Below are 26,374 nucleotides of genomic sequence, written 5' to 3'. Positions count from 1 at the left end.
AAGTAAAACACTAATGTTACGCAAATTACTCAAAAGTAAAAATAAATACAAATACATGTATATAAAAGACAAAGGTTAGCAGATAAACATAAATAAATGATCAAATGAAAATTAAAATCAATCGCAACTACCTCAGCCTTCCCTAACAGGTGGGCGGTCGGATCACGTACTTCAACGTAACGCGTCATCAGAACAAGGACCAATCAGACCCTTTCTAGTCCTCCGTGCGCGGGTTTCTTCCATTGTAAACAGTGTCAACTACCAACGTATGTAGTATGATTTGACTCGAGACATGACGTTTTAATTAATAAGCGAAACATTTACTGCAATATGAATCCAGAGCAGTCAGTCGACTGTTGTCCAACGAAGGGTTCCTGTTCGACGCCCGAAGGAAAACATGGGATCATGGGAGCTCCGAGGTGGTACGTTGGTGAATCTTAACGTTGCTGTAGGCCTGCATTAGTTTTTTTCAACCAAATTAAAATGCAGCGTGAGACTTAGTGATATGTTATACCAAAAGGTAGGTGGCATGTTCCTATTGCAGGAGACGAACATAAGTTTTTATTATTGGGATGTTGAGCTTGCTATTCCAGAAGAGGGCGCTGTTACGCTGTAATTGGAGACGTGCTACAATGTAATATACTGTATAACTGTTGATTCTACTTACACGCAATAAAACACTTTTTTACAAGCCAAAAAAAAGTCCATCCTCTTACTTTCAAAGCCCTCCAGAATTCGGTCCCTGTTCAAACTTGAACTCTTGCGTAAATGCAAAACTTTTGACAATTTAGATAAGTAAATGAGTAAGTGTATGTATATAGTGAGTATCAGCTCTCTTTATTTTAGGAAAATAGGCATGTATGTGGCCAAAATTGGTCACATACATGCCTATTTGGATTTAGTAATAGTCGAATATTTTTATATTTCTTATTAACATGTTGCATTATTGCCCTTTTTATGAAGTTTTTGAGTATAATGTGAAACTAATCTTAGTCTGCATTATTCCCTGCTTTTGCCTGTTTTACTTCACATGCATTCTACTATACAACCTTTCATACAAACCAGCGTCTTATCATAATTGTAGTCCTTCAAAATTGGTCTTCAGCATGGCAAAGTGTGACTCATGTTTTCTGGCTGTATCTACAATATTAGCAGTTTGCCGTGATCGCTCCATGTCCATGAAATCGCTGGGAGAGGAGAGGACATGCAGCGACGCACCGCTAAGATCAAAAGGCTAATTTGGCGTTGTTCCAGTTCTTCTGGAGTTTGTCTATGTTTCCTCATTCCTCTCTCTCTCACTGCAGGACTCCCAGCACAGGCTTCAAGGGAGTGTATTCCTCATTCAAGTCGCCTGTGAGTTGACGCGCGGAAACCAAATGCACGTTTATCTGTCCCTTTTCTAACACAAACGTACACACACATCAAATATATATATATACATACATACATACATATATACGTACACAAAGACAGTTATACTGTGTGTGTGTGTGTGTATAAAGTACACACACACACACCAACACGAAGACCGTTACACAGTGTGTGTGTGTGTATATATATATATATATGTTTGGTGTGTGTGTGTATATATACACTTATATACACACACACACAACAACAACAAGACTGTTATACTGTGTGTGTTGTGTGTGTGTGTGTGTGTGTGTGTGTGTGTGTGTGTGTGTCAGGCCCAGGCAGGTGTCAGCCCGTGTGCTCAAGTGACCCCTGAGGCGGAGGTGAATGACCTCAAGAGGAGGCTAGGGGAGCTGGATGCTGAGATAGCCTCCCTGGTGTCAGAGTGAGTAAAGCTCTGTGCTAGTGTCTCAACCTTTCCTCCAGAATGGAGGCACACTGAGTGCTGGTTGTGTGCATTGTGCCACAGAACCGACCTGAACCTCTTCTTAATCATGGTAGATCACAATGTGCGTGTATTCAGGGAATCCAAATAATGGTTAGGCAGCGATTGAGAGCACTCCTAGTGAGATTGAATTGACTGTGTCCAAAAGAAGTACAGTGATGCTAGGTCTTGAACTGGAGCAAGTTCAGGGAGTTCAGGGAGTTCAGGGAGTGATAAGTGTGTGTGTGTGTGTGTGTGTGTGTGTGTGTGTGTGTGTGTGTGTGTGTGTGTGTGTGTGTGTGTGTGTGTGTGTGTGTGTGTGTGTGTGTGTGTGTGTGTGTGTGTGTTCCTCCAGAGGGTACAGGTTGGAAGAGCTAGGAGAGCACATTGACCTGCTCCATGAATACAACGACATCAAAGACATCGGACAGACCCTGCTGGGGCGCATCGGTACGTCTCTGTCCTCACAAACTATGAATAGGAAGAGTTACAGACACACACTAGATCAGGGGTTCTCAACTGGTCTCACTCTGGGACCCAAATTTTCCCATGGTCATTAAGTCGCGACCCACTTTTATAGTCCTTCAAACCAAGCAAATGTATTTTTTTAAAGGCTTTGAAAACTCACGTCTTTAACATGTATACTCTTTTTTTATTGAGCAAAGTCTATTTCAGAGCACCAGAGAACCATGACAACTGCGTACAGAAGTGAATGAAATAAGTATCAAACATGAAGTAACAAAATGGAGACCAACAAAATGAGATATTTGACTTCTATCTCTGCATTCAAAGAACATTCAGAAGAACCTGAGGAGGACCATGCAACAGCATGCAGACAAAAGTGAATATCAAATTGCACAAAATAAAGACCCACAAAATAAAACAAGGTCATTTCACTGCATCCAGGCCACATTAATAAGAAACTGAGGAGTACCATGACAAGTGAATGAAATAATCAAAAGTGTACAAATTAATTATGGTCACAGAATTATATATTTCACTTCTATGTAGGCCTATTCAGAAATAATAAGGAACTTAGGAGGACCATTACCACTGCATGGACAAAAAGTATAATAAAATAAATAACAAAAACAATTAAAGATCTACAAAACAGATATGTTCACCTAACCTGTCATTTGGGGAAGTCAGTGAGACAGCTGGGCATGTGGTTTGTTCTTAATGAGAGTTTCAAAGTCTGGGAGGACAGTAGACAGAGTTACCCTCAGATCATGCTCAGTGTCCAGTCTGTTTCTCTGCTTTGACTTGAGCTGCAACAAGGTGGAAAAGCCACTTTCACACAGATAGGTTGTGCTGAATGGTAGGAGCGTTTTGACTGCAAGAGTCGCGAGGGATGGATACTCACTCATCACATCGCTGCACCAGAAGTGGGAAAGGGCTACCTCGCCAAATCTCTTTTTCATCGTCTGGTCACATGACAGCTCCACCAGCTGATGCTCTTCGTTGCTCGGCAACGTGATGCTTTCCATGTCAATGTGGAAGGGGTCGCGTATCCAAGCATCATTATCTCTGTATTTCTCAGGGAAGTAGTGGTCAAACCGAGCTTGAAGTTTAGTAAGATGCGCACTGAGGTTTTTTTTTAAATCACTTGTGGCCGCGGTTTCCAGCTGCTGTACTTCATGGCAAGCATTGGGAAACATGTCCAGTCTGTCTTTGGATAAATGATTTACCCACAGTGTGATTTTTTTTCTTGAACGCAGCGATTTTGTCGGACTGTTCAAAAATATTGTGTCTTCTTCCTTGCATAGAGACGTTTAATGCGTTGAGGTGCTCAAACACATCAGCAAGATATGCAACTCGTGCCAGCCAGATTTCGTTGTCAAACAGTTCAGCATATGGGGAGTTATTCTCTGAGAGGAAGGTGGCGATTTCTGTTTTAAGTTCATAAAAACGTGACAACACCTTACCCCGCAATAGCCAGCGGACTTCTGAGTGATACAACACTTGCATGTGCTCGGAGCCCAAATCTTTACACAGCTTTGAGAAGCAGCGGCTGTTTTTTGCACTACGTTTTATGTGGTTCACCACTTTGATTACATCTTTCATGGCCTCGTCGAGCACCGGCACCATATCCTTGGCCGCCAGCGCTTCACGGTGCAAAAAACAGTGGTTCCACGTCGCATCAGGTGCTCTCTCCAGAATTCGCTTCACCACACCGGAATGTTTCCCGGTCATGGCAGCAGCGCCATCAGTTGTGATTCCCACGCAGTATTCCCAGCTCAGGCCCACTGAGCTCAAATACAAATCCACAGTGTTGAAAATGTCCTCTGCCTTTGTAGTGGTAGGGAGATCTCTGCTGCAGAGAAACTGTTCCTGCACATCACCATCCCATACGTGTCTCACATAAACCAACAAAATAGCATGGCTAGCTATATCGGTGGATTCGTCCATCTGCAGGGCATAGTAGGGGCTTGCTTGGACGCGGGCTGTGGTCTGTTCTTTAATATTACAAGACATGTCCTGAATACGTCGAGCTACAGTATCATTGGACAGCGGTATGGTTTTCAACCTGTCTGCCGCTGATTGACCCAGCACCTCTCTCACCATATCCATGGCTGCAGGTAAAATAAGCTCTTCGGCTATTGTGTGGGGTTTCTTCGCCTTCGCAATACGGTGAGCTACGTGGTAAGAGGCACGGAGAGCTTCCTCTTGTTTGGAGCAAGACGCTGTCAGACACTTCTGTGAACTCTTCAGCTTCTGGAGGTGTCTTTGAAAAAACTCCACCGACTTGTCTTTACATGCAGGATGTTTAGTATCCAAATGGCGCTTCAGTTTTGATGGTTTCATGCTCTCATTTGCAAGCACTTCATTACATATAACACACTGGGGTTTCTGTCCCTTATTATCCTCAATGAACGAAAATCCGCATTTTAAATACGCCGGGCCATATTTACGCTTCGCCATCGCAACACAAATTTAAAGTGAGCGTCAATCAAATGGCAGTTACCATGGCTACCGCGCCTAAGCGGCTGCACGTGTCTGACGCGTGCCTTTCAAAATAAATAATTTTCCAAAATAAAAGACATGTCACATCAGATGCGCATTAAATATTATTTACTTTTTTTGACCAGCTGTCCGCGACCCATCCAGAACGGGTCTGCGACCTACTTTTGGGTCACGACCCACCAGTTGAGAACCACTGCACTAGATTATAGAACAACCCTGAGACTAGGCCAACCTTAATCACTTTCAAATTTCAAATTTGCATTCATTCGTGTGTGTGTATCTGTAAATGCAAAAAAGTGGGAAATCCTTCCATATCGCTGTGAGTTTTCTTGATAATGCAAAAAACAACAAGGGGACAAGTTGTAACATGCTAAAAGTGTGCTGCCAGCTTATCCTTCTTCCATTCATATGATAACAATAAGAAAGCTTATTTTAAGCTTGGACGTCTGTTTATGAAACATCCAATCAGTAACTGAGGGATGGTGTGAAATCTATCTCACTGTATTACTGCCGACCTGGAACAATGAAGCAATTTGTTTTCAGAAGAATGAACAGAGAGGACTTAAACCATAAACTGTGTGTAACTATGCAAATAAACCTGTAAATGGTGCAGTGATGTGGCTCAAAGGCGTATGAATTACTCATCGCAGAGAGCATTCGCAGTTCACCTGCATAAAGGTCATGGGCAGGGCAATGCACATAGTCTTATAAGGTGCATGGTTTCCGTCTAGAAAATGTGTTGGTTAAGGTGGTGGGGTTTGACGTCAGACCAGGGGGTGGCTGTCTCTCTGGTCGGGGGGGATGGGCCATTTATGCTTATTTTCATGCAGGCTGTCAGACTGTTACCCTGCAGCCTGATCTATACACAGAGAGTGATTGAAGTTTAGATAATTTTATACTTTTGTATATCATTTTCAAAAAAAAAACATATCTATAATTTTTTTGGATAAGGCAGCTACCGTGTGTTGCTTAGGCGGCCACCTAAGCTGTAAAGTGCTGTGGGAAACCCTGAGGTGTGTCTGTGTCTGTGTCTGTGTGTGTGTGTGTGTGTGTGTGTGTGTGTGTGTGTGCCTTCCCAGGTTTTATATCAAACTAGGGTTGGATAATTGAGTAGTCTTCCGGTTGAATGTCGGTTTTAGTTTATCGGAAAGAGATGGGGCGACACTGACGACTTTGTGAGTGGAAGTCGCGCTGCCTACCCGCGTGCACGTGCACACAGTCTGGTTTGACCCACAAACACACACAAGCACAAACACAAACCCACACGCATGTGGACACTATCAGCCCTTCTTCTCGCTCCTCTTCTCCAGACATGTTGACAATCGACCGGTCTGTTGCGTTGCGTTATTCTGGCGTGGGTCGTCCTGGGAGGGAGGGGAGCCCAGAGAAGGGGGCCTACAGTACCCCCCCACACCCCCCAACACAACTCACTCTTTGTCCCGACTCTTGTTCGCCTGTCTGCCTGTTGACGAGAACTTCTTCTTTAGTGAATGGAATTAGAAAGCCCATCCTCCTGTAGTAGATGTTAACGGGCCGGGATTTGGAGGTTACCATTTTATGGTATGTGTACATGTCTGTATGTTAGGCTGAATGAAAATATACTCCTGAGTCCTCAATAAAACATGGGTCGTCATTGTTTTTATATGAGAAGAATCATTTGAATGTTTGGTCCACTATAAGATTTCATTGTAATGACTTGATATAATAACTGTTGTAACTGTAATCTAATAACAAAGATCGGAATCTTGGTAGATTTTTAAGATTGTAAATACACGATTGCTTATACTGCCTTTGGCTCGCTTCTGACCGGTACTCTGCTGCCGTTGTTTCACAGCCGCCCTGAGAGTCACCACCACCAAGGATCTCTACGGCCAGTTTGGTCTGGAACTGAACGACTGACAGGAGGACGATGGAGTGAAGAGACGCCACGCTGCTGGTGATGTTCACCATAACTCATGGGGAATGTACAACGTGACTAATGACAGGACGTGAAGTTATGTTTTGTTGTAACGCGAACGATACTTGCTCAGCACGAAAAACGGGTTTGAAGAATCAGACTCGTTCTCTGGGTGTCGTTGATGGGTTTGACCCCTGTGCAGAGAGCTTCATGACTCGTATGGATTAAGTCCCAAGCCGGACCACCTACCTTTTAAGTTCTGTGTTATTGTTATTATTTAGTGTTTGATTAGTTGCTTTTTAAGTTCTGCCACTGACTCATGAATGTTTCTGAACTTGTATGGGTGAGAAGTAATGGGACTGAGCAGTTTTTGTGTTTACTGTCTGCGGGAGCAATGACACAAAAGCTTATCAGTCCCCTCACCCTTCTGCGTTGTCCAAGAGGCTCGTTTGTTTCACGTGCACGTTATCTTGTGAGTTAAGTGGTGTGAGCAACGCCTGTTTCTGTGGGTTTGGGAAAGTTGCTTTAAGCTGTGTTTGTATTATCTGTCTATTACATCATCTGTACAACATGATCATCATGTGTGTTGTGTTATTTTGCAAAGCAGATTGTTGGAAGTTTGTTTGATTTAAATACAAGATAGTTTCAACCTCATATGGAAATTGTGAATGTGTTCTGATGTTTGAAATTGTACTGTTTATTGTTTGCTCCAAACTTTGATTGTAAAGTGACTCAAAAGTCTCATATAGAACTTTGCTGGGTTGCTTATTTGCTCATGCTGGTGTAGCGAAAAAAACAAACACATGCAGCTTTTGAATCGTGACAACTTGCACCCGTAACTGGGATTCCAATTTAACCCAGCCTTCACCCCAAACCACCGTTCGACCGCCCTCAACCCCAAACCACAGCTCACATCCTCCCCTCTGCCCTGTTGCTTCTGCCTACTGCCTGGGACTCCCTGGCTTACTGCTCGGCAGTCAATTATATTATACGTTAGTATAATACATACTAATGTATTATATTTTGTACAACCCGTTTCACTCTTTCTTTATATATATATATATATATATATATATATATATATATATATATATATATATATATATATATATATATATATATTTATTGGCTTAATATTAGTGGATCTTTAAATGTGTTTGAAAAAACAAAACAATAGTTTAATATTTCCTGCTACCATAGAAAAAGGCAAATACAAGCTTATGGCTTGATGATGAATGGTTTTTACTTTAACAAGTTGTATTGTTACATTAAACAATACATTTAATATACAAACATGTTCTTCTCGTACAATGACACTGTTCTTCATAGATCCGCGCCCTTATCCGTCTTGCCGCAGCTAATAATGTTTCTACGGACGGTTTCTACTGACTGTTCCGAGACCCGGGTCATTATCAGTTGAACAGCCTGAGTGTGTGCTTTCACAATAATGCTGAGTGTGTGTGTGGCAGTTTGTGGGTGCGTGTGTGTGTGCTTGCGTATATGAGGGGGGAATTCTTCGGCCCACCCGTGTGCCAAACCATTGCTCAGGCAAACTCCAGTGCAAGCCATAGAGAATATCGTTTCGTTTGAATATGTGCAGATTCACACACTGTTTCTGCCAACAAATTTATTGCTCGTGTTTCAGTGTTTAACTAACATGAATTGAATGGTATATTCATTTCATTCAAGAGGACATTCATGTTTATCTAACCATTGCACTGTGCCGTTATTAATAGTGCAATATAATGTATTATTTACAACAAGCTCGTTATTATTTTATAATAGCGGAAAGGTATTTTCCCATTCACACACGGACCCTCGCTGCTCTATTTCCTTGACATCTGCATTTGCAGCACATCTGTTGGTCAAGACATGAATGAGCGTTATGACGTGTGACGGGGTGGTGTGACTACGCACCCCACCCCATCAACCACCCTACCTCACGCTACCAGAGGCCCCGTTTACCATTTACGACACAGCTATGCAGCAAGGCCTTGTCACTACCGGGTGGAAGCCACACCGATGAGCCTCGGTCATTATCGGTCGGTAGAAGCACGGCCAGCGTTTTCCCTTTTCCGCTAACCCCGCCCCGAGCGGATGCAATGTGCGAAACGCGGCAATTGGGTTTGCGCTCTCTCCCGTCAGTCGCCGCGGGTTCTTGACACCCATTTGTCATCACGGCCGAGGTGGGCGGGCCCAACTAAGAAAACGATAAGGTCATTTGAATTACGGTGAAGGGATCGCGTTTATCTGGTACAATGAATCAAACATTGATATCGGGGATGACAATACGCGGATGGTGCGTATAGGGACAAAGTCTAACCGCGGGGGGGGGACCGGAAGAATTTACATTTTGATATCGTCGGCGGGAGGGTCGCGTGTTGTGCGCGTTTCTGTCCAGCGAGAGCCAGCGAGCAGCAGAGTAGCGGCGGAGGCGCGGCGGACGAGGCCAGCAGATAAGCCGATCAAGGTGCTCTCCCGCTACACGACCAGCTCCACGTCGGATCTTTAAAGTGCTGCTAGATAGTGGGCGCAATACAAGGTGAGTTTTCCACTGCCAAGACCAGAAATATCGTGCGTTTCCCCCCCACCCCCACAAACAGCGCCTGCTTCCCGCACATAGAGGTCCTTTATTATTCGCAGCGTGTTCAGAGACGCCGTTCCTTCTTGTCCTCCCGTCAACCTTGCCGTTCATGCCTGGAAGGTACAGCACTGTCTCGGCATGTCGTAGATGGCGTTATGATTCAAGGTTTGAGCAATACCGTTTATGGCCGTTCGTTGATAAATCATGAGTGGATCAGTGAGTGTGTGTGTGGGGGGCTGCCTCTGGTTGTGAAGCCCGGGGTCCACCGTGCAATGCTAAGCCGCTGCGCAGTCGGTTGCGCATCCAGTCAGGCGTGTGTCTTTCATAGCTATAACCCCAATCAAACTGTGCTTTACTATTTTTGTTTTCAAAAGCACAGATGCCCCCCCTTGCATAGAGGATGTATTGGACCATTGATGGTCCCACCATAGGAGCCCAGTACTACCGCAATATGACGCCGCGCGCCTTTTAAATTTCCGGGTGTAGCGGCAGCTAATGATAGATATCTTTACGATGTGAAGTGGCCTGATCTAGCATCCCCATGGAGGTGAACACATGCCATGTAGTATGAGGTTAGGCCTAGCTATTCGTGGCTTAGATTTAAACCGTTCACACATTGACGTCCTCATTAGAACGATAATGACCATATGTTTTAAATTCCAAAAGCTCTTCGGCTTGTTATATCTATTATTATTTCACGTCATCGTATTGTATGAATACATCGAGTCTGTGTGGACGCAATGCAAGTATTATTCGGTATTCACCGCGGGTATTTTCGAAATGTGCTGTGGATACAGAATTGGATATTTGATCCTATTGGCAGCTGTAGGCTCGTGTTTCAGCCTATCAGGTAGTACTGTGCCAAATATTCTCTCCCCTCCGTTCTCTTGATTTCCTGTAAGTCATATTAAGTCAGCAGGCCCCCCTCATGCGAAACACTCTGTTATAATGAGACCAACAGAGTTGAACTGAGTCAGCAAAGTAGAGAGACTGGATGTATGTGAGCCCTAGAACAGAACAGAACAGCTAACATTATTTTCTTTCTGCCAGACCGTTTCCAGAAGCACTTCTTCGACACCAACTCAATCACAAGCCCAGGCTCCTTTGTAATCAAACTACATTTCGACCTGGGATTCTTGGTTATTTTAGCAAAACCGCTATTTCGTTGCCGATGCCGATCAGAATAAATTATGCATCCTTGCGCTCCAGTTACTCATGTGTAGCCCGCGTGTGTGTTTCTTGCAGGATGCTGCGTCTCGCGTGTTGCGTGGCCCTACTGCTGTCGCTGAGGCTGGTGGTGGGCTTCCCCTGGCTGCAGGTGGTCCCGGCCACCCTCATCTTCTACCTGGGCTCCGGGGGATGGAGCTCCCTGCAGATATTTGCCAAAACCATCAGCCGAGACCTCCAGTAAGGAATGCGTGACAATACACACCCCTCAGTGCTGCTTATCAGCCATTTCGCTGTCTATTATTACACTGTCCTTTCTATCTTGAGCAGGGCCAGCGGAAACAATTTGCCACAGGATTCCCAAAGTCATCAAAAGCTTGTTTATAGCTGAATGCTTAGATTGGAAAAGTTGGAGAAAGTTGTGCTATTTGAGTGTGTATTTATGTATGTATGTATGTATGTATGTATGTATGTATATATGTATGTATGTATGTATGTATGTGTGTCGACGTCTGTGTCTGTGTGTGTGTATGTGTGTGCATTTTATTGTTTTCTAATGACATTTGTGTTTGCCTAGCAACCAGGAGAGTAGCATATTTCAACAGTAGCCCAACAATCTCTCCCAGTATATAACAAAGGTCTGGTAGGATATTGTTTTCAAGAAGAGGCGTGTAGGTTGGGGGGAGGGGTGTGCTTTGACCTTGTGGAGGTCAACACATGTTATTATTGTGTTATTAACCGGAGTTCCACATGTTACTGAAGTCATAACACCGAAATAGGAAGTTAATAAAAGGTGGCTATTTCTGTTGTTGCGAAGGCAGAGGACCAGTGACCTGGTGTACGATAAAACCGTCTGAAAAACCAGAGTTGAACCCCAAGTAAACATCCCCTGAGTGACATTCCTGGTGGACGGCTGCGCTCTTTGAATACAGCCAGTTAGGTCATTATTATGGTTGACTAAAGTTTCCACTTCCTCTTCCCTGTCTGCCGCCGTATTTAGTGGCTAGTAGAAGGTATGCCCCTAAATCATTGCAGAACTTGATTTTTTGGTATATTTCATCATAGCATTTCATCATTTTCACCCCGTTTACGAGAATCATTGCAAAACGATGTATGTTTTAAGTGAAAGTAAAAAGATTGAATGGTGATGATTGGGTTAAAAGTTAAACCATTTATTTGGATTGAATCAATGATAGTATCTTGTGTAGATCTCATCCAGCTCTTTGTGGCCTTTGACTCTTGTCATTATCAGCTTCAACATGTTTTAAAAAGAGTGGGACCTTTGTTCAATAGCTTTATTAAAGTTAAATGATCACGGCCATGTTGCCTCGCTCATCTCATTGTGGCCATTAATGCTCCATAACCAGACGATTTGACCATGAGATCAGATGCTATCTGCATTTCAGATAGCATTTTAGATTAATTCACTAAGCGATGTCTCCATCAGCCTCACCCTTTGCCCTAGTTGTCCTGGGTGGCTCCATTAGTATTTTACAACCCCTTTCATCATTATATCATTATCAATACAGCAGATGAGAACAAAAACTGAACACCTTACACGCCCCTCCCTTTTGTGTGATTGATATGAATGTTAAACTGAACGTTTAATTGAGGCCCTATTTATCTGTTGACCTTCTGTGTCAGCAGGGGGTTTATTGTTGAACACACTCTCAACACATGTTCTAGGATATCTTTATGGGTCCCTCGCATTGCATTGTGGGTTCTTTACCGCTGCGGTAGTGATTGTTGGTTTAGTTACCATCATTATGGTGCCCACATGATGGTACTCAAAATGTTTGAATGGATATTCATTATTGTGATCTTGTGTAGCTCAGAAAAAGTGTGGTTATAACGTCTACCTTATATATTAGATATGTTTTATATGACTATTTATTAACGACCATTATCTGGTTTTAACACTGCAAGGGAAAGGTTAGGTCAAACTATCTATGCTAAGTATGTATGCATTGTCAGACGATTAGGGTAAAAGCGTCCATCTATTGGTAGGGTAGTCATTTGGTATTTTTTAGAAATGTTAATAAAGGTAACACTACTGTTCTGCTTAACGCTGTAGAGAACAAGTTGTGAGTCATTTGCTACTCACTGGAGCTAATGAGTATTGTAAACTATCTGACACAGATTATTTATTGTCTATCTTGCGCTATCTGGCTATCTCACTATCCCTCTCTCTCGCTATCTCTCTCTCTCGCTATCTTGCTATCTCGCTATCTCTCTTTACCTATCCCTATCACTACCTCTCTCTCTCTACGTATCCCTCTCTCTCCTTATCACTCTTTACCTATCCCTCTCTGTCTCTACCTATCCCTCTCTCGCTATCTCTCTTTACCCCTCTCTCTCTCTCTCGCCCTCTCTCTCTCTCTCTCGCTATCTCTCTTTACCTATCCCTATCACTATCTCTCTCACTCTCTACGTATCCCTCTCTTACCTTATCACTAATTGCCTATCCCTCTCTCTCTTTACCCCTCTATCTTTACCCCTCTCTCTCACTCGCTCTCTCTCTCTCGCTCGCTCTCTCGCTCTCTCTCGCTCTCTCTCTCTCGCTCGCTCTCTCTTGCTTGCTCTCTCTCGCTCGCTCTCTCTCGCTCTCTCTTGCTCTCTCTCGCTCGCTCTCTCTCTCTTTCTCTCTCTCTCTCTCTCTCTCTCTCTCTCCCTTTCTCTCTTTCTCTCTCTCTCTATCTCTCTCTCTCTCTCGCTATCTCTCTTTAACTATCCCTATCACTACCTCTCTCACTCTACATATCCCCCTCTCACCTTATCACTAATTACCTATCCCTCTCTCTCTTTACCCCTCTCTCTCGCTCTCTCTCTCTCTTTCTCTCTCTCTCTCTTTCTCTCTCACTTTACCTATCCTTCTCTCTACCTATCCCTCTCTCTCTCTCTCTCTCTACCTATCTCTCTCTCTCTTTCTTTCTCTCCCTCTCTCTACCTCTCTCTCTCTCTCTCTCTCTCTCTCTCAGTGCGGCGTTCGTCCTGCTGCAGGTGAAGCTCAACGTCCGGCGTCACCTCAAACAAAAGAACACCATCCCCAAGATCTTCGCCGAGACGGTGCAGCGCTTCGGCGACAAGACGGCGCTCATCTTCGAGGGCAGCGGGGAGAAGTGGAGCTTCAGGCAGCTGGATGAGTACTCCAACCGGGTGGCCAACCTGCTCCTCCAGCGGGGGTTCAAGGTGGGCCAACACCCCCCGTAGCATGTAGCATGTAGCATGTGGAATTGGTTCAACTAAACGATCACACGTGAAGAATAGCTAGTGAGTGCTAGTCATTTGTTGACGGGTTGTCCAGAGAGGAGAAGCACGTGTTAAACAGCACGCCGGGTCCATTCAGGACAGTTGCCAGGCCCTCCATCTGTTTACTCGGTTACCGGGTTACTTGGCAAATGTAAGCCAGTTATTTACAATCCGCATTTAAAATATTTGATTTACGTAAGAGAGTGCACAGTAACAAGTAATGGTTCAGGTTTTTACTCAGAGAAAGGACTGGAGTCTTTAGTCATCAATCATTCACGGAAACGCGATATGTAAAGGCTTTTGCTCTATTTTAATTAATTTTTTACTTTAATGCTACTTATTCTCCACCTAAGTCACCAAAATGCATGTGATGATTCTTAAAAAAAGGTATAAAGAATGAGAGCCAATATGTGGAATCTAATTATTTAAAATATTTTAAAGTAAAGATCAACCATTGTGTATCTCTAAAGCACTCTGTTGTTGGTGTTGGTGTTGTTGTTGTTGTTGTTGCGGGTGGGCTCCAGGATGGCGACGTGGTGGCCCTGTTCATGGAGAACCGGCCCCAGTACGTGGGCCTGTGGCTGGGCATGGCCAAGATCGGCGTGGAGGCCGCCCTCATCAACTTCAACCTGAGGCTGGAGGCCCTGGTGCACTGCGTCAGCATCTCCAACGCCAAGGCCGTGGTGTTCGGCTCGGAGCTCACCAGTGGTACGTCCGGGGCGGGAGAGAGGGGGGATACAATGGTGGTCTGCAACGGACCACCCATGGAAGACCTGGTCGTCATTCACCTGCCGGCCTCGGTGGGATGTCGCAGGCTTGAAATCCTGTCTGCCGTCTGTCCTGTGATGAATGTGTTGGGGGGGGGGGGGGGGGGGGATGCAGAGGTAGCGGTCGTCTGCTCCTGAGCCAGCTTGACATTCAGACGGTACAGGCAACCTGCACCGTCACTGTGTCTGCTGCACCCGTCCCTCGTGTTCAAAGTTGCATCAGAGGACAAAAAGGCAGAATGGACGGGGATGGGAGGGTTCGATATGGCGTGAAGGTGGGGACAGGAAGTGACGTCACGCGCAACGGCGCAGTTTAAGGCACTTAATAGATCATTTATTATATGATTATTAAACTTTATAGTCAGCAAGAGATTGCTGCACTGGACAGGTTCAATGTTGCTGGTTTGTGTCCTCTGTGTCCATCGTACAACAGTAGTCCGTTCGCCCTTGAGTGAGCTATGCAAACGCTATTCTGAGATGTAACTTTGTCTGTTTGTGTTCCGCTCTGCAGCGATGTGTGAGGTCCACGCATCCATGGAGAGCACGGTCCAGCTGTTCTGCTCCGGGGACTGGGACCCCCAGCAGGTCCCCCAGGGGACAGAGTGCCTAGAACCCTTACTGGAGGCGGCCAAGACCCACCTGCCCAGCCGACCTGACCGCTGTTTCACAGGTCAGAGGAACTGTCAATCAAAAGACATGAGCCAATCAGGTGTCAGGAGTCAAAAGTGTCCCTCCTTAACTGTTACATTGGCCACAGAAAGAACTGATTTACCTGAAATTAGAATGAATTTGAGGCGAATGAATAGCAAACGTTACCAAAGAAACTTACAATCCACCTGAATCATCTCCAAGCTTTAGAGGCTCAGTGATTAATAAGTAGGGGTGTAACGGTATACGTATTTGTACCGAACCGTCACGGTACAGGCACTTCGGTGCGGTTACAGAGGTGTACCGCGGTTCATAAATGTGGCGTACATAGCATTAATATGGCGAATGTAAAGCCTTGTTTTGCAATGCGGAATTTAAAACTTGAAGTCGGAGTTCCACCCGGACTGTTTAGCCAAAGTATACTACTCCGACTCCGTAATCCGCTCAGCAGCTCTCTGTCGGTATGTCGGATACGCAATGCAATTCGCCGCCCGATCGATCTTATATGTTGACTACAAGCCATGTAAGCAGTTTTGTAAATAAACTTCCAAAGCTTTTCAAATCTTATTTGGTGTTTTATTAGTCCTTAAGTTGCAAAGTAAACAATGTACAAAGTAATTAAGGTGCAAAGTCAAACCGGAGAAGTGATTCAGGAAATGATTTTGTTAGAGGACCAATCACAGCCCTTGCCGTCTCCGTTGCGTCGACCAATAGGTCCATGGAGTCGACGGATAGTTAAAAAATATTGGATGCGCACGTAAGCTACGGAGAGGGTCTCCGACAGGCTCTCCAGCTACGGAGAGGGCTCTCTGTGTCTACGTACACTTAACATGCACACGCATTTGAAAAGGCACCATCCAGGTGTTACTATCACCGTTGCTGTGGGGAAAAAAAAAAAAGCTGTGCAAACCCAGCTCACGACACTATTTCAACAACCCCTGTCTGGGAATTCAGAAATGCAAATGCCACAACCAAGTTTATTGGTGTTTTCATTGCTGCTGATCTACGGGTTGAGAAACAAGCAGTTTTTTAAAATTTTCCCCTTAACTATTAACCGTACCGTACCGTACCGTGACTAAAAAACCGAGGTACGTGACTTTTGTGTACCATTACACCCCTATTAATAAGCTTTCGTTAGGACAGACTTTGGACGTTCCGATTGTACCAGTAATCCTTTGTGTGTTCTTCAGACCGCTTGTTCTACATCTACACGTCAGGAACCACAGGGATGCCTAAAGCCGCCATTGTGGTCCATAGCAGGTAGAGCTGTTCTCGATGTGTTTGGTCACACCGTGTTCTCTGTTCCCCACGGTGCTGTGTGAGGTACTGACCACTCCTTGTGTTTTAGGTACTATCGCATGGCTGCCCTGGTGTATTACGGCTTCAGAATGAGATCAGACGATGTTATGTATGACTGCCTCCCGCTGTACCACTCTGCAGGTATAGTGTCTGTGTCTGTGTCTGTGTTTGTGTCTGTGTCTGTATGCAAAGTGTGTATGCCACTCTCTGAGAGTATACTGTGTGTGTGTGTGTGGGTGTGTGCACATCTGTGTTTGCAACACTTTTGTACCACTCTGCATGTATACTGTGTGTCTGTGTCTGCACACAATTGTGTACCATTCTGCAGGTGTACTCTGTATGTATATGTGTGTGTGTGTGTGTGTGTGTGTTTGCATATGAGTGTTTATCACCCTCACAGGTATACTGTGGGAGTGTGTGCGCGTTTGTGTGCAAACGCGTGCGTACCAATCGAAAGGTTCAGTGAGCGTGTGTATTTGTGTACCACTATGCAAGTAATGTGTGGGTGCTTGGGTGTGTGTTTAGTACTATTCATAATGTGTGTGTCCACCTACCACTACACTATTGTGGCAATGTGTGCGAGTGTATTGTGTGTGATACGAAGAACTGAACTGCTGAACTGTAATCATGAATAAATATACACACACCATTAAATGATGGAGGCCATTACTACATAGTTGCACTCCCATATGACATGACTCCCTTATCCTCATTCCTGACGTCCCTTCCCCTTTCTGCAGGTAACATCGTGGGCGTGGGCCAGTGCATCATCCACGGGATGACCGTCGTCATCAAGAAGAAGTTCTCCGCCTCGCGCTTCTGGGACGACTGCGTGAAGTACAACTGTACGGTAAGCTGGTGATGGGCCGTCCCAAAAGCAACCCGACCGCTCTGGTGGACTCACACTCTCATCAGCCCTCTCCCTTTAGGTCACAGTTTAAGATTAATCAGACTCAGGGTTGCCGTTAATAATTATTTACATTTGGAAACATAAAAATGTATAAAGATGCCTGTAAAATGGCATTTTATTTGTCTATTGCCCGACACAAATGACAAATGACATGCTCCATACTTATATGAACGAAAGCACCCATTTTATAACACAGGGACAGCCACCTTATTTAATATTCAAAGCTATGCGCCGTGAACGATTTTACCGGATAAAGGACAAATGATTCATCATCAAAAATCCCGGTCTCTTAGCCGTCGCAGCCATCGCTGTCAAAGCCAAAGTGAGTGACTCCTCCGTGTCCGTCCTCCCCCAGATCGTCCAGTACATCGGGGAGATCTGCCGCTACCTGCTGAACCAACCCCTGCGGGACACAGAGCGGCAGCACAGCGTGCGCATGGCGCTGGGCAACGGCCTGCGCATGTCCATCTGGGAGGAGTTCACGGGCCGCTTCAACATCCCGCAGGTCGCAGAGTTCTACGGCGCCACCGAGTGCAACTGCAGCCTGGGCAACTTCGACAACAAGGTTAGCAGGCGGCCGTGGTGCTCAGGCTACGGGAGAGACAAGCAGGGCAAAAGAGTTTAGGATCCCCTCTGGACAATGGCCAGGGGCGGGGTTTCGAAAGAGTAGAACCGATGCAGTTTGAAGCTTCGAACCCGTTTGGTCAAAATCCAAAGTTTGTTTTTCAATTAGTCCTTTTCTCTCGAGAGGACGAAGTAAAAAGGATGTATTTGTGAGTCTTAACCAGTCTGCCAAGCTTTGTCTCTCACCCTGGATCTGGTTATGGAAAATAGCAGTCAGGATGTCTCGTTATGCCAAGCGGTGGCAGGATCGTTGAATCCTAAGAAATTAGGGACAGCAAGGCGTTGTTTGTGTGCCTGTTTTAACTGGAGGGGATCAGTGAATCTGTAGCCAACTCTCACGTCAGCAATGGTTTATCTGTCCCTCTAGACGGGAGCGTGTGGCTTCAACAGCCAGATCCTGCCTTACTTCTACCCAATCAGACTGGTGAAGGTGGATGAGGAGAGCATGGAGCTCATCAGAGGACCTGATGGAGTCTGTATACCCTGTAAACCAGGTAGGATATACACCTTTATATATATATAAATATATACCTTAAACCAGTACAGTCTGTATACCCTGTAAACCAGGTAGGATATACACCTTTATATATATATAAATATATACCTTAAACCAGTACAGTCTGTATACCCTGTAAACCAGGTAGGATATACACCTTTATATATATATAAATATATACCTTAAACCAGTACAGTCTGTATACCCTGTAAACCAGGTAGGATATACACCTTTATATATATATAAATATATACCTTAAACCAGTACAGTCTGTATACCCTGTAAACCAGGTAGGATATGCACCTTTATATATATATAAATATATACCTTAAACCAGTACAGTCTGTATACCCTGTAAACCAGGTAGACTATATACCTTTATATCTTAATTAAAACAAATTTTAAACCATGCTCTCTCTCTCTGTCTCTCTCTCTGTCTCTCTCTCTCTCTCTCTCTCTCTCTCTCTCTCTCTCTCTCTCTCTCTCTCTCTCTCTCTCTCTCTCTCTCTCCCCCTCTATCTCTGTCTGTCTGTCTCTGTCTGTCTGTGTGTCTCTCTCCCAGGTGAGCCTGGCCAGTTGGTGGGCCGGATCATTCAGAACGACCCCCTGCGGAGGTTCGACGGCTACGTCAACCAATCAGCAACCAGCAAGAAGATTGCCAACAGTGTCTTTGAGAAGGGAGACACCGCCTATTTGTCTGGTTCGTGTTAAACGCACTCCCTCACTCCCTCACTAACAATCACTCATAATCGATCCATGCATTCATCACCCACCCATTTAAATCTAAAGCAGACCCACATTATAAACTGTGTTGAGGCAACATGTGTATGTTGTCCATTGTAAACATCTGTCCTATTGTGTGCGCACTATCACACACATCAGGAGTTTTTGAAGACCCACCTCATACCTCATGAACTGACGTGTTTAAAGATCTCAATCTTTGAAATGTACCTAATAATATGCACAAATCTAAAATAGAGGTAATATTTTCTGATGCTCCTTGCCCAGTTGCTATGCTTTGCTCCTTGCCCAGTTGTATTTTGGAGCGACTCAATGCCAGATTTAGAACATGAAAATCTGCTTATAGATTACATGTCATCTAAACGCAAGCCTGCTATCGCTTACCCTCCTCCTGTCTCCCCTCCTATTCCTCCTCCTCTGTCTCCTCTACTCCCACCCCTCTCCTTCTCCCCCAACCCCCCCCTCCTTCTCTCTCCACCTCTCCTACTCCCCCTCTCCTCTCGCCCCCCCCTACCCCTTGCTCCTTCTCCTCTGTTTCCTCTCGTCCCAACTCCTTCTCCTCCTCCTCCTCCTCCTCCTCCACCTGTCTCCTTCCTCCCCCCTCTCGTCTCTCCTCCTCCTTCTCCTCCTCTTCATCCTCCTCCACCTGTCTCCTTCCGCCCCCCTCTCGTCCCTCCTCTTCCTCCTCCTCCTCCTCCTCCTCCTCCTCCTCCACCTGTCTCCTTCCTCCCCCCTCTCGTCCCTCCTCCTCCTCCTCCTCCTCCACCTGTCTCCTTCCTCCCCCCTCTCGTCCCTCCTCCTCCTCCTCTTCCTCCTCTTCCTCCTCCTCCTCCTCCTCTTGCTGTGCCCAGGTGACGTCCTGATCATGGACGAGTGTGGCTACATGTACTTCAAGGACCGCACGGGGGACACGTTCCGCTGGAAGGGGGAGAACGTGTCCACCACCGAGGTGGAGGGCACCCTGAGCCGACTGCTGGACATGAAGGACGTGGTGGTCTACGGCGTGGAGGTGCCAGGTAGGCGGCCCTCTCTCAACGCCACCAAGGTGGTCCAATGAGTTGCCTTGTGTCACAGTTTTTACCAAAAGTTGACCTTACCAAATCTTTTACGAGGAGGGATTTTTATGTAGTTGTTTAATTTATTGACATAAGGTAAATTCATCGAATTAATTAATTGATTTGATCAAAATAATCATGTTCAGCTTTAAGTGGATGCGGTTATCCAAAGCATTTGACTTTACCCCACGTGCATTCATTGTTATCACGGGTTACGCCAGTGGGATTGGAACCCCTAACCCTGGCAGTGTTCATGCCTTGCTCTACCAGTGGGAATGAAACCCCCAACCCTGGCAGTGTTCATGCCTTGCTCTACCAGTGGGAGTGGAACCCCTAACCCTGGCAGTATTAATGCCTTGCTCTATCGGTGGGAGTGAAACCCTGAACCCTGGCAGTGTTAATGCCTTTCTCAACCAGTGGGAGTGGAACCCTGAACCCAGGCCATGTTCATGCTAGGGGATACATTTCCAGTCCAACACGGTGGTCTTTCATCTTCTTCTTTTCTTTGTGTTTTACCGCCTTAGGGGCCGAGGGGAAGGGCGGCATGGCGGCCATCGCTGACCCCTCCCATACCTGTGACCTTGAGAAGTTTGGGAAGGACATGGAGAAGGTTCTTCCTCCCTACGCACGGCCCGTCTTCCTCCGCCTTCTCGCACAAGTCGATAAGACTGGTACTCCATTTTGTTTTGTTTGATTGTGTTCTTAAGAAAATCTAAACAGAAAATTGGTTGTATGTATGTTAATTAAGCTCAGAGTCATTGCTAAGATGAAACCCCATTTATCATTTCACAATCTGGAAAAAGTAATACACGCCTTCATCACATCACGGCTGGATTACTGCAACTCCCTTTACCTAGGACTCCCTCAATCACTCCTCTCTCGCCTTCAGCTGGTCCAGAACTCCGCAGCTAGGCTGCTGACTGGATCCAGAAAGCGGGATCATATAACCCCCATCCTAGCATCCCTCCACTGGTTGCCAATCCAGCACAGAATTCATTTTAAAACCCTACGGTTTTTAAAGCCCTATATCACAGAGCTCTTCCACCGCCACTCAGCTCCCAGATCCCTTAGATCATGTAGTATGGGTCTCCTGCACGTTCCACGCACTAGATTGAAACAGAAGGGCGACAGGGCTTTTGCTGTGGCTGCCCCCCGCCTTTGGAACGAACAGCCACCTTCAATTAGAGACGCTCCTTCCCTCACCATTTTTAAATCTCGAAACACACCTCTTCTCCCTGGCCTTTCCTCCCCTTTTGTGATATGTTGTTTATTTTTATGTTTTTCATGTACTGTCTGTGTATGTGGTATGTGTTCTTTTATATGCCTTTTTGCACCATGTACGGCACTTTGCACAGTGAAAACTGTTTTTAAATGTGCCTTATAAATAAATTGTACTTACTTACTAACTTGATTTCCGTTTTTAATTGACATGATTTCTCTCTCTCTCTCTCTCCCTCTCTCTCTCTCTCTCTCTCTCTCTCTCTCTCGCTCTCCCTCTCCCTCTCCCTCTCTCCCTCCCTCAGGTACCTACAAGTTCCAGAAGACAGAGATGCGTCGCGAGGGCTTCAACCCCCGGGAGGTGACAGACAAGCTGTACTTCCTGGAGCCCAGCAGGGGGCGCTATGTGGAGCTCAGCGAGGAGCTGTACAGCTCCATCCTCGCCGGCAAACAGAAGTTGTGACCGCAGGGACGCCGACACTACACACACACACACACACACACACACACACACACACACACACACACACACACACACACATACAGCTGCCCACACACAGACATTACCCCAGGGAAGATGAAAACTCTGAGACCAGGATAGCGGGGGTCTACTGAAAACACATTTGCCCACTATAAGGAAACGCCTAGAACATAAGATCCCCCCACTTTCCTCATCTTCTCGATGGAGACCGCCGTCGTACACACACCACAGACACACACACACACACACACATACAAACACACACACACACACAGCTCCCCCTTTCCTCAAATCTCCCCCTACATAAACGCCTCTCGCTACCTCACCGAACAAGGAGAGGTTCAGCAACCATGTAACCAATCAAACGCAACCAAACATTTTGAAATCGTCCAGCCTGCCTCAAATACACACACACGCACACAGTCAAATGCAGGACACTTCCTCTGTATCATCATCACCTCCCCCCCCCCCATGGCTGGACTGCACCCAACGCTTTCCCTGCTCCACCGCTGAAAGGGAGATGGGGAGAGGGTGAGGGAGAGAGAGAGAGAGAGAGAGAGGGAGTTCCTGGTATCCAGACTGCAAAACCAGATGGATGGAAACAAAAGAAAGAGACAGAGGAGAACCAGGTGGTGACTCCACAGAGGACAGCGCTGTCCGGCCTGTCCTTCTGGATAGACTTGAGCTTCTGCTTTAAACGTAAACCTGCACAATGAGCCACGATGTGAGAGCAACGCACGCCCTCTCCCTGCCCGCTCGTCCTCCCCCGGGCCATGGAGGGAGGATTTGAACCTTCTCCCCCCTCAAGGTACCCGAGGGACTACCAACAAAAGCTGGCGAGGAACGGACTTGAGAAGAGATGTTCTCCAAAAGGGAAGGGCTTTGTGAAAGCCACGTTCTTCTCCATGGTCCGTGGAATCCAGTGGTTGTATTTGTTTTGGTGAAATAGTGATCTCGTGATCGGGTATCGGCAGTGCAATAACAAGACAAACTCAAGGGCTGAAGTGAAACAAAGGTTTCTTTATTTTTCTTTTGTTCCTTTCCCCCCCCCAATTACACCAAATATATTTAAGTTGATCTATTTAAAGTATGCGTGACTTATGATATTGTTGTAGTAGACGGCTCAGCGTTTGTCTTGTGAAGTGTTATTGGGCTGTGTACCCTTATTTTTTTAATGCCATCTCAAAAATGTACACCCAATTTTATTTGCCGGAACACAAAGTATTTTTTTTTCCTTTTTCAGCCATTCCTACGGAAGCCCGTAAACAGAAATATGGGGATCCTTCTGTGTTAATTATTTTATGAACCTTTTAATTTTAAGTCCCCGTCGTATTTTTTTTATTTTTATTGATGTTTATGAAACGGCTGTATAGTGTGGTTATCTTGGCGTATTGTGCAGGTTTATGGTTTTAAATGCAGGCTACGCGTGTTGTACCTTAGTTTACCTTATGGCTTCCCCACAACCCCATGGAGGGAGAGAGGCTCCCATTGAACGAAGCGAGCACCAAACTCACGGTCAAATTCATCGAGGATTCAACGCTGTTGCAAACCGAATACCAAGACGATTAATCCACGGGTGAGCGAAACGATCCAAAGAAACCTGAAAAACAAAAGAGGAAAGAATGGATAAAGAAGCCTATGAAGGGTGGACATATTCTAACAGGATCAAGAAGGAAAGAAAAAAACCCTGCTTTTTCGTCAATGGATTTTATTTGTTTGTTTGATCTTAAGCTGTTGTCTGACGTTTTTTAAAACCGGGGATGCGTATCAGTAACCACACACAGAGCAATGTGCCTTACTGCGCGCTGCAGCCAGTGTTTCCAGATTGGGTCTGATTTCTCGCCCAATCTGGCAACACTGACTGTGCGTTCACTTGCCCCTGTTCACTAGCTCCTGTGCCCTCCCACCTCTCCTAGGTTTAGCTCTTATCTGCTTCTCTACTGTGTATGGGAGGAGGAGGTTGTTTGCCTCCTACTCACTTTTTACTGATATTCACTATTCTAAACCAATCCTCCCACGCTTTCCCTCCTCTGTCAATACTTCGTGCACCCATGTTTGTTCCCCGTGTGCTAATATTGCTCCCTTTAATTTCCCCTGGCCCTACTCTACCTTTTATTGTGTATAATTCCAGTATTTATGCGGTTATTTGGACCATTTATATGTAGTTCGATCCAACTCAATGTCAACCAACATAGTTAGAAATGTGCATCCCACAGTGAGGCCCACAGTAAAAATATTATTTATTGATCAGCTTTTAGTAGCTACTCCCCGACAGATTTATATCTAATTTCATTTATTCAGTTATTTTATTGGTCTGCAGTCTGGGTTGAAGCATTTGGGTGATGCTAAACTACTAAACCAATTTCAACACATTTTGGACCATACCAGTTCAAGAGTCTAAATTATAACAATCAAAAAAGGTCATACTGGAATCATGCTGACTGCGTATTCTGTCACACTTCTAAGTTTTGCTTGGAGATACCTGCAGCTCCCTGACCCTCCTGAGTGGAAGTTGGCAGTGATCGTACCTTATGTGTCTGCTCCTTTACCCCTGTTCCCTTAGCAACGCACTCCTGTACACTCCGTTTCCAACACACTCCTGTACGCTCCGTTCCCAACGCACTCCTGTACACTCCGTTCCCAACGCACTCCTGTACACTCCGTTCCTCAAGCAACTCACTCCCGTACACTCCGTTCCTTAGGTAACCCACTCCTGTTGTACTTCCTGCTGTCGTGCTTTCGGTGTCTCCCTCTCCTCTGGCCGCTTCACTTACTGGCGTTATTTTATTTTCATTCAAACCAAGCTGGCTGATTATTTTCCCTGTCCCTCACTGTGGTGGGCCAGGAGTCCCGTTTGTTCTGGATAACTTCATGCATCTCCTGTAACTTTCACCCTCTTCGACCACTTGACGTGTGAGTGAGACTTCCATCACAACGCAGCCTGATAGGAAACACTCTGGTTGGTTAAGTCCCTTAACAGTGTTCTAGTTTATTTGTGTGTGGTTGTGTTTGTGCGTGCGCATTTTGTGTGTCATTATGTTTGAACATATCACAGCACTATGACATCTGCCATTGCAGCTGGTAATTATAAGAAATGCAACTCTTTCAGATGTATGTTGAGTTGTGGTCTAAGGCTAGTTTTTATATTGGCTGAATTAGACCTGTCAACACTTGCTGTGACACAGTTTGTGATCCAGGCGTGGTGCTTTGATATATTGTTTGCTGATGTCCTCTGGAAAAATGTCCCTGATCAGAATTATCTTCCAATTGAAATATCGGTTTCGTTCTAGAAAAATAGAAAATGAACGTTTATTTATTAAATCACTTTAATTTAATTCATATGCTCCCGGGCAGAGTTGCTCTGTTAAAAAAAAAAGAAATCGATCAGTTTTTCTACTGATGATGGTGTTAAATGTCCTTGCAAATGTTTTTAAAAAGACAATGTGACTGATGATGATTTCGATGATGATGATGTTTAAATGTGTAAGTGATTTACATATTAAGGGAACCACGGCCTGATAGACGCGTCAGAATCTGTGGCCTGCACTTTTTCGTTCTGACCACCAGGGGGAGCGCGAATCCACTGCTCCAAAACAGCAATCTGACGATGTTTCAATTTACACTTTGTTTTGTAAGAATTACTTTAAATTATTTTTTAAGCTGTTGATTACGGTTTACGTGTGCGTCACTGCTCTATTTGTTTTTTGTTCTGCGTGGAAATCATAGCTTTGTCGTGGTAAACAGGGGATTCATGCATGACTTGAGGTTAATCAAATACAGCCATTGTAATCAAATGGAAATTCAGATGAAAGTAAAGCCATTTTACTGGCTTTAAAATATGGTTCACATGTACCATATATATATATATATATATATATAATAAATTGACAGACGCCTATGTTGCATTTGCTTGCCAATTTCCCCACTGATGAACATTTGTTCAAAGTACAAAAGGAGGTGGGGAGGTTGTGGGTTCTAATTAAACGAACTGTATAATGGTTGAGGTAACGAGTCCCGCTTCGACCAGAGGGGGGCGCTAAACCCTTGCATTTCTCTTTTGGATGTCAGAAAATAACTTCCCTTTCATCAAGAATGTCACTACCATTGCCTTACGACACAACACTTTTTTATTTTGACAAACCAAATAGCAATAGAATGGTAATTAACACACAACACATTTTAGTATCCGTATCAATTGGCGACATAACGAGAAGGAAAAGGGAGTCATTTGTTCATGTCATCCCGACTCTAATGCACTAACCGTATCAGAGGGAAGACCCGAGGGTCTCCGTGTCTTTGGCTAGTCCTTCTCTCCCTCTCTCTGGTCTCACCGGGCCTCAGGCCAATGATCCACAATGTGTGTCCCAAACCGTTCATACATTGCACTTTTATTATTTATGTTTATGTTTTCGTTTTATTCAGAAAATGTTTTGCGGT

At 45.1% G+C, this 26,374-nt stretch overlaps 2 protein-coding genes across 2 annotated transcripts in view; both read left to right on the top strand.

The window, feature by feature from the left end:
* The first annotated feature begins 257 nt into the window (after positions 1-257).
* swi5 (SWI5 homologous recombination repair protein) lies at positions 258-7,255 on the top strand. The gene is made up of 5 exons (XM_079734666.1): positions 258-422; positions 1,305-1,353; positions 1,689-1,798; positions 2,193-2,287; positions 6,636-7,255. The coding sequence occupies exons 1-5, from the start codon at positions 331-333 to the stop codon at positions 6,698-6,700; spliced, it is 411 nt and encodes a 136-aa protein (XP_079590792.1). The 5' UTR covers positions 258-330; the 3' UTR covers positions 6,701-7,255.
* A 1,741-nt stretch (positions 7,256-8,996) lies between these two features.
* slc27a4 (solute carrier family 27 member 4) overlaps positions 8,997-26,374 on the top strand; it is a 17,649-nt gene continuing 271 nt past the window's right edge. The window contains exons 1-14 of the mRNA XM_079735176.1: positions 8,997-9,240; positions 10,528-10,689; positions 13,428-13,638; positions 14,223-14,406; positions 14,977-15,135; positions 16,304-16,373; positions 16,462-16,553; positions 17,153-17,262; positions 17,678-17,887; positions 18,314-18,440; positions 19,005-19,142; positions 20,035-20,199; positions 20,763-20,909; positions 21,762-26,374. The exon at positions 21,762-26,374 is cut by the window's right edge and continues 271 nt beyond it. Of these exons, the coding sequence (XP_079591302.1) occupies positions 10,529-10,689; positions 13,428-13,638; positions 14,223-14,406; positions 14,977-15,135; positions 16,304-16,373; positions 16,462-16,553; positions 17,153-17,262; positions 17,678-17,887; positions 18,314-18,440; positions 19,005-19,142; positions 20,035-20,199; positions 20,763-20,909; positions 21,762-21,919 (1,932 nt within the window). The 5' untranslated portion in view covers positions 8,997-9,240; position 10,528 and the 3' untranslated portion in view covers positions 21,920-26,374. The remainder of the gene's footprint in view (positions 9,241-10,527; positions 10,690-13,427; positions 13,639-14,222; positions 14,407-14,976; positions 15,136-16,303; positions 16,374-16,461; positions 16,554-17,152; positions 17,263-17,677; positions 17,888-18,313; positions 18,441-19,004; positions 19,143-20,034; positions 20,200-20,762; positions 20,910-21,761) is intronic.

Source organism: Pollachius pollachius, assembly GCF_949987615.1.
Source record: "Pollachius pollachius genome assembly, chromosome: 4".
Lineage (NCBI taxonomy): Eukaryota > Metazoa > Chordata > Actinopteri > Gadiformes > Gadidae > Pollachius > Pollachius pollachius.
Note: the sequence above shows the minus strand (reverse complement) of the source record. Positions and strands in the feature narration are given on the sequence as shown.

Coding starts and splice junctions, on each gene's coding strand:
- swi5 (XM_079734666.1), top strand. CDS start 331: ATGAATCCAGAGCAGTCAGTCGACTGTTGTCCAACGAAGGGTTCCTGT. Junction 423..1,304: donor ATCATGGGAGCTCCGAGGTG/GTACGTTGGTGA, acceptor CTCTCACTGCAG/GACTCCCAGCACAGGCTTCA. Junction 2,288..6,635: donor GACCCTGCTGGGGCGCATCG/GTACGTCTCTGT, acceptor GTTGTTTCACAG/CCGCCCTGAGAGTCACCACC.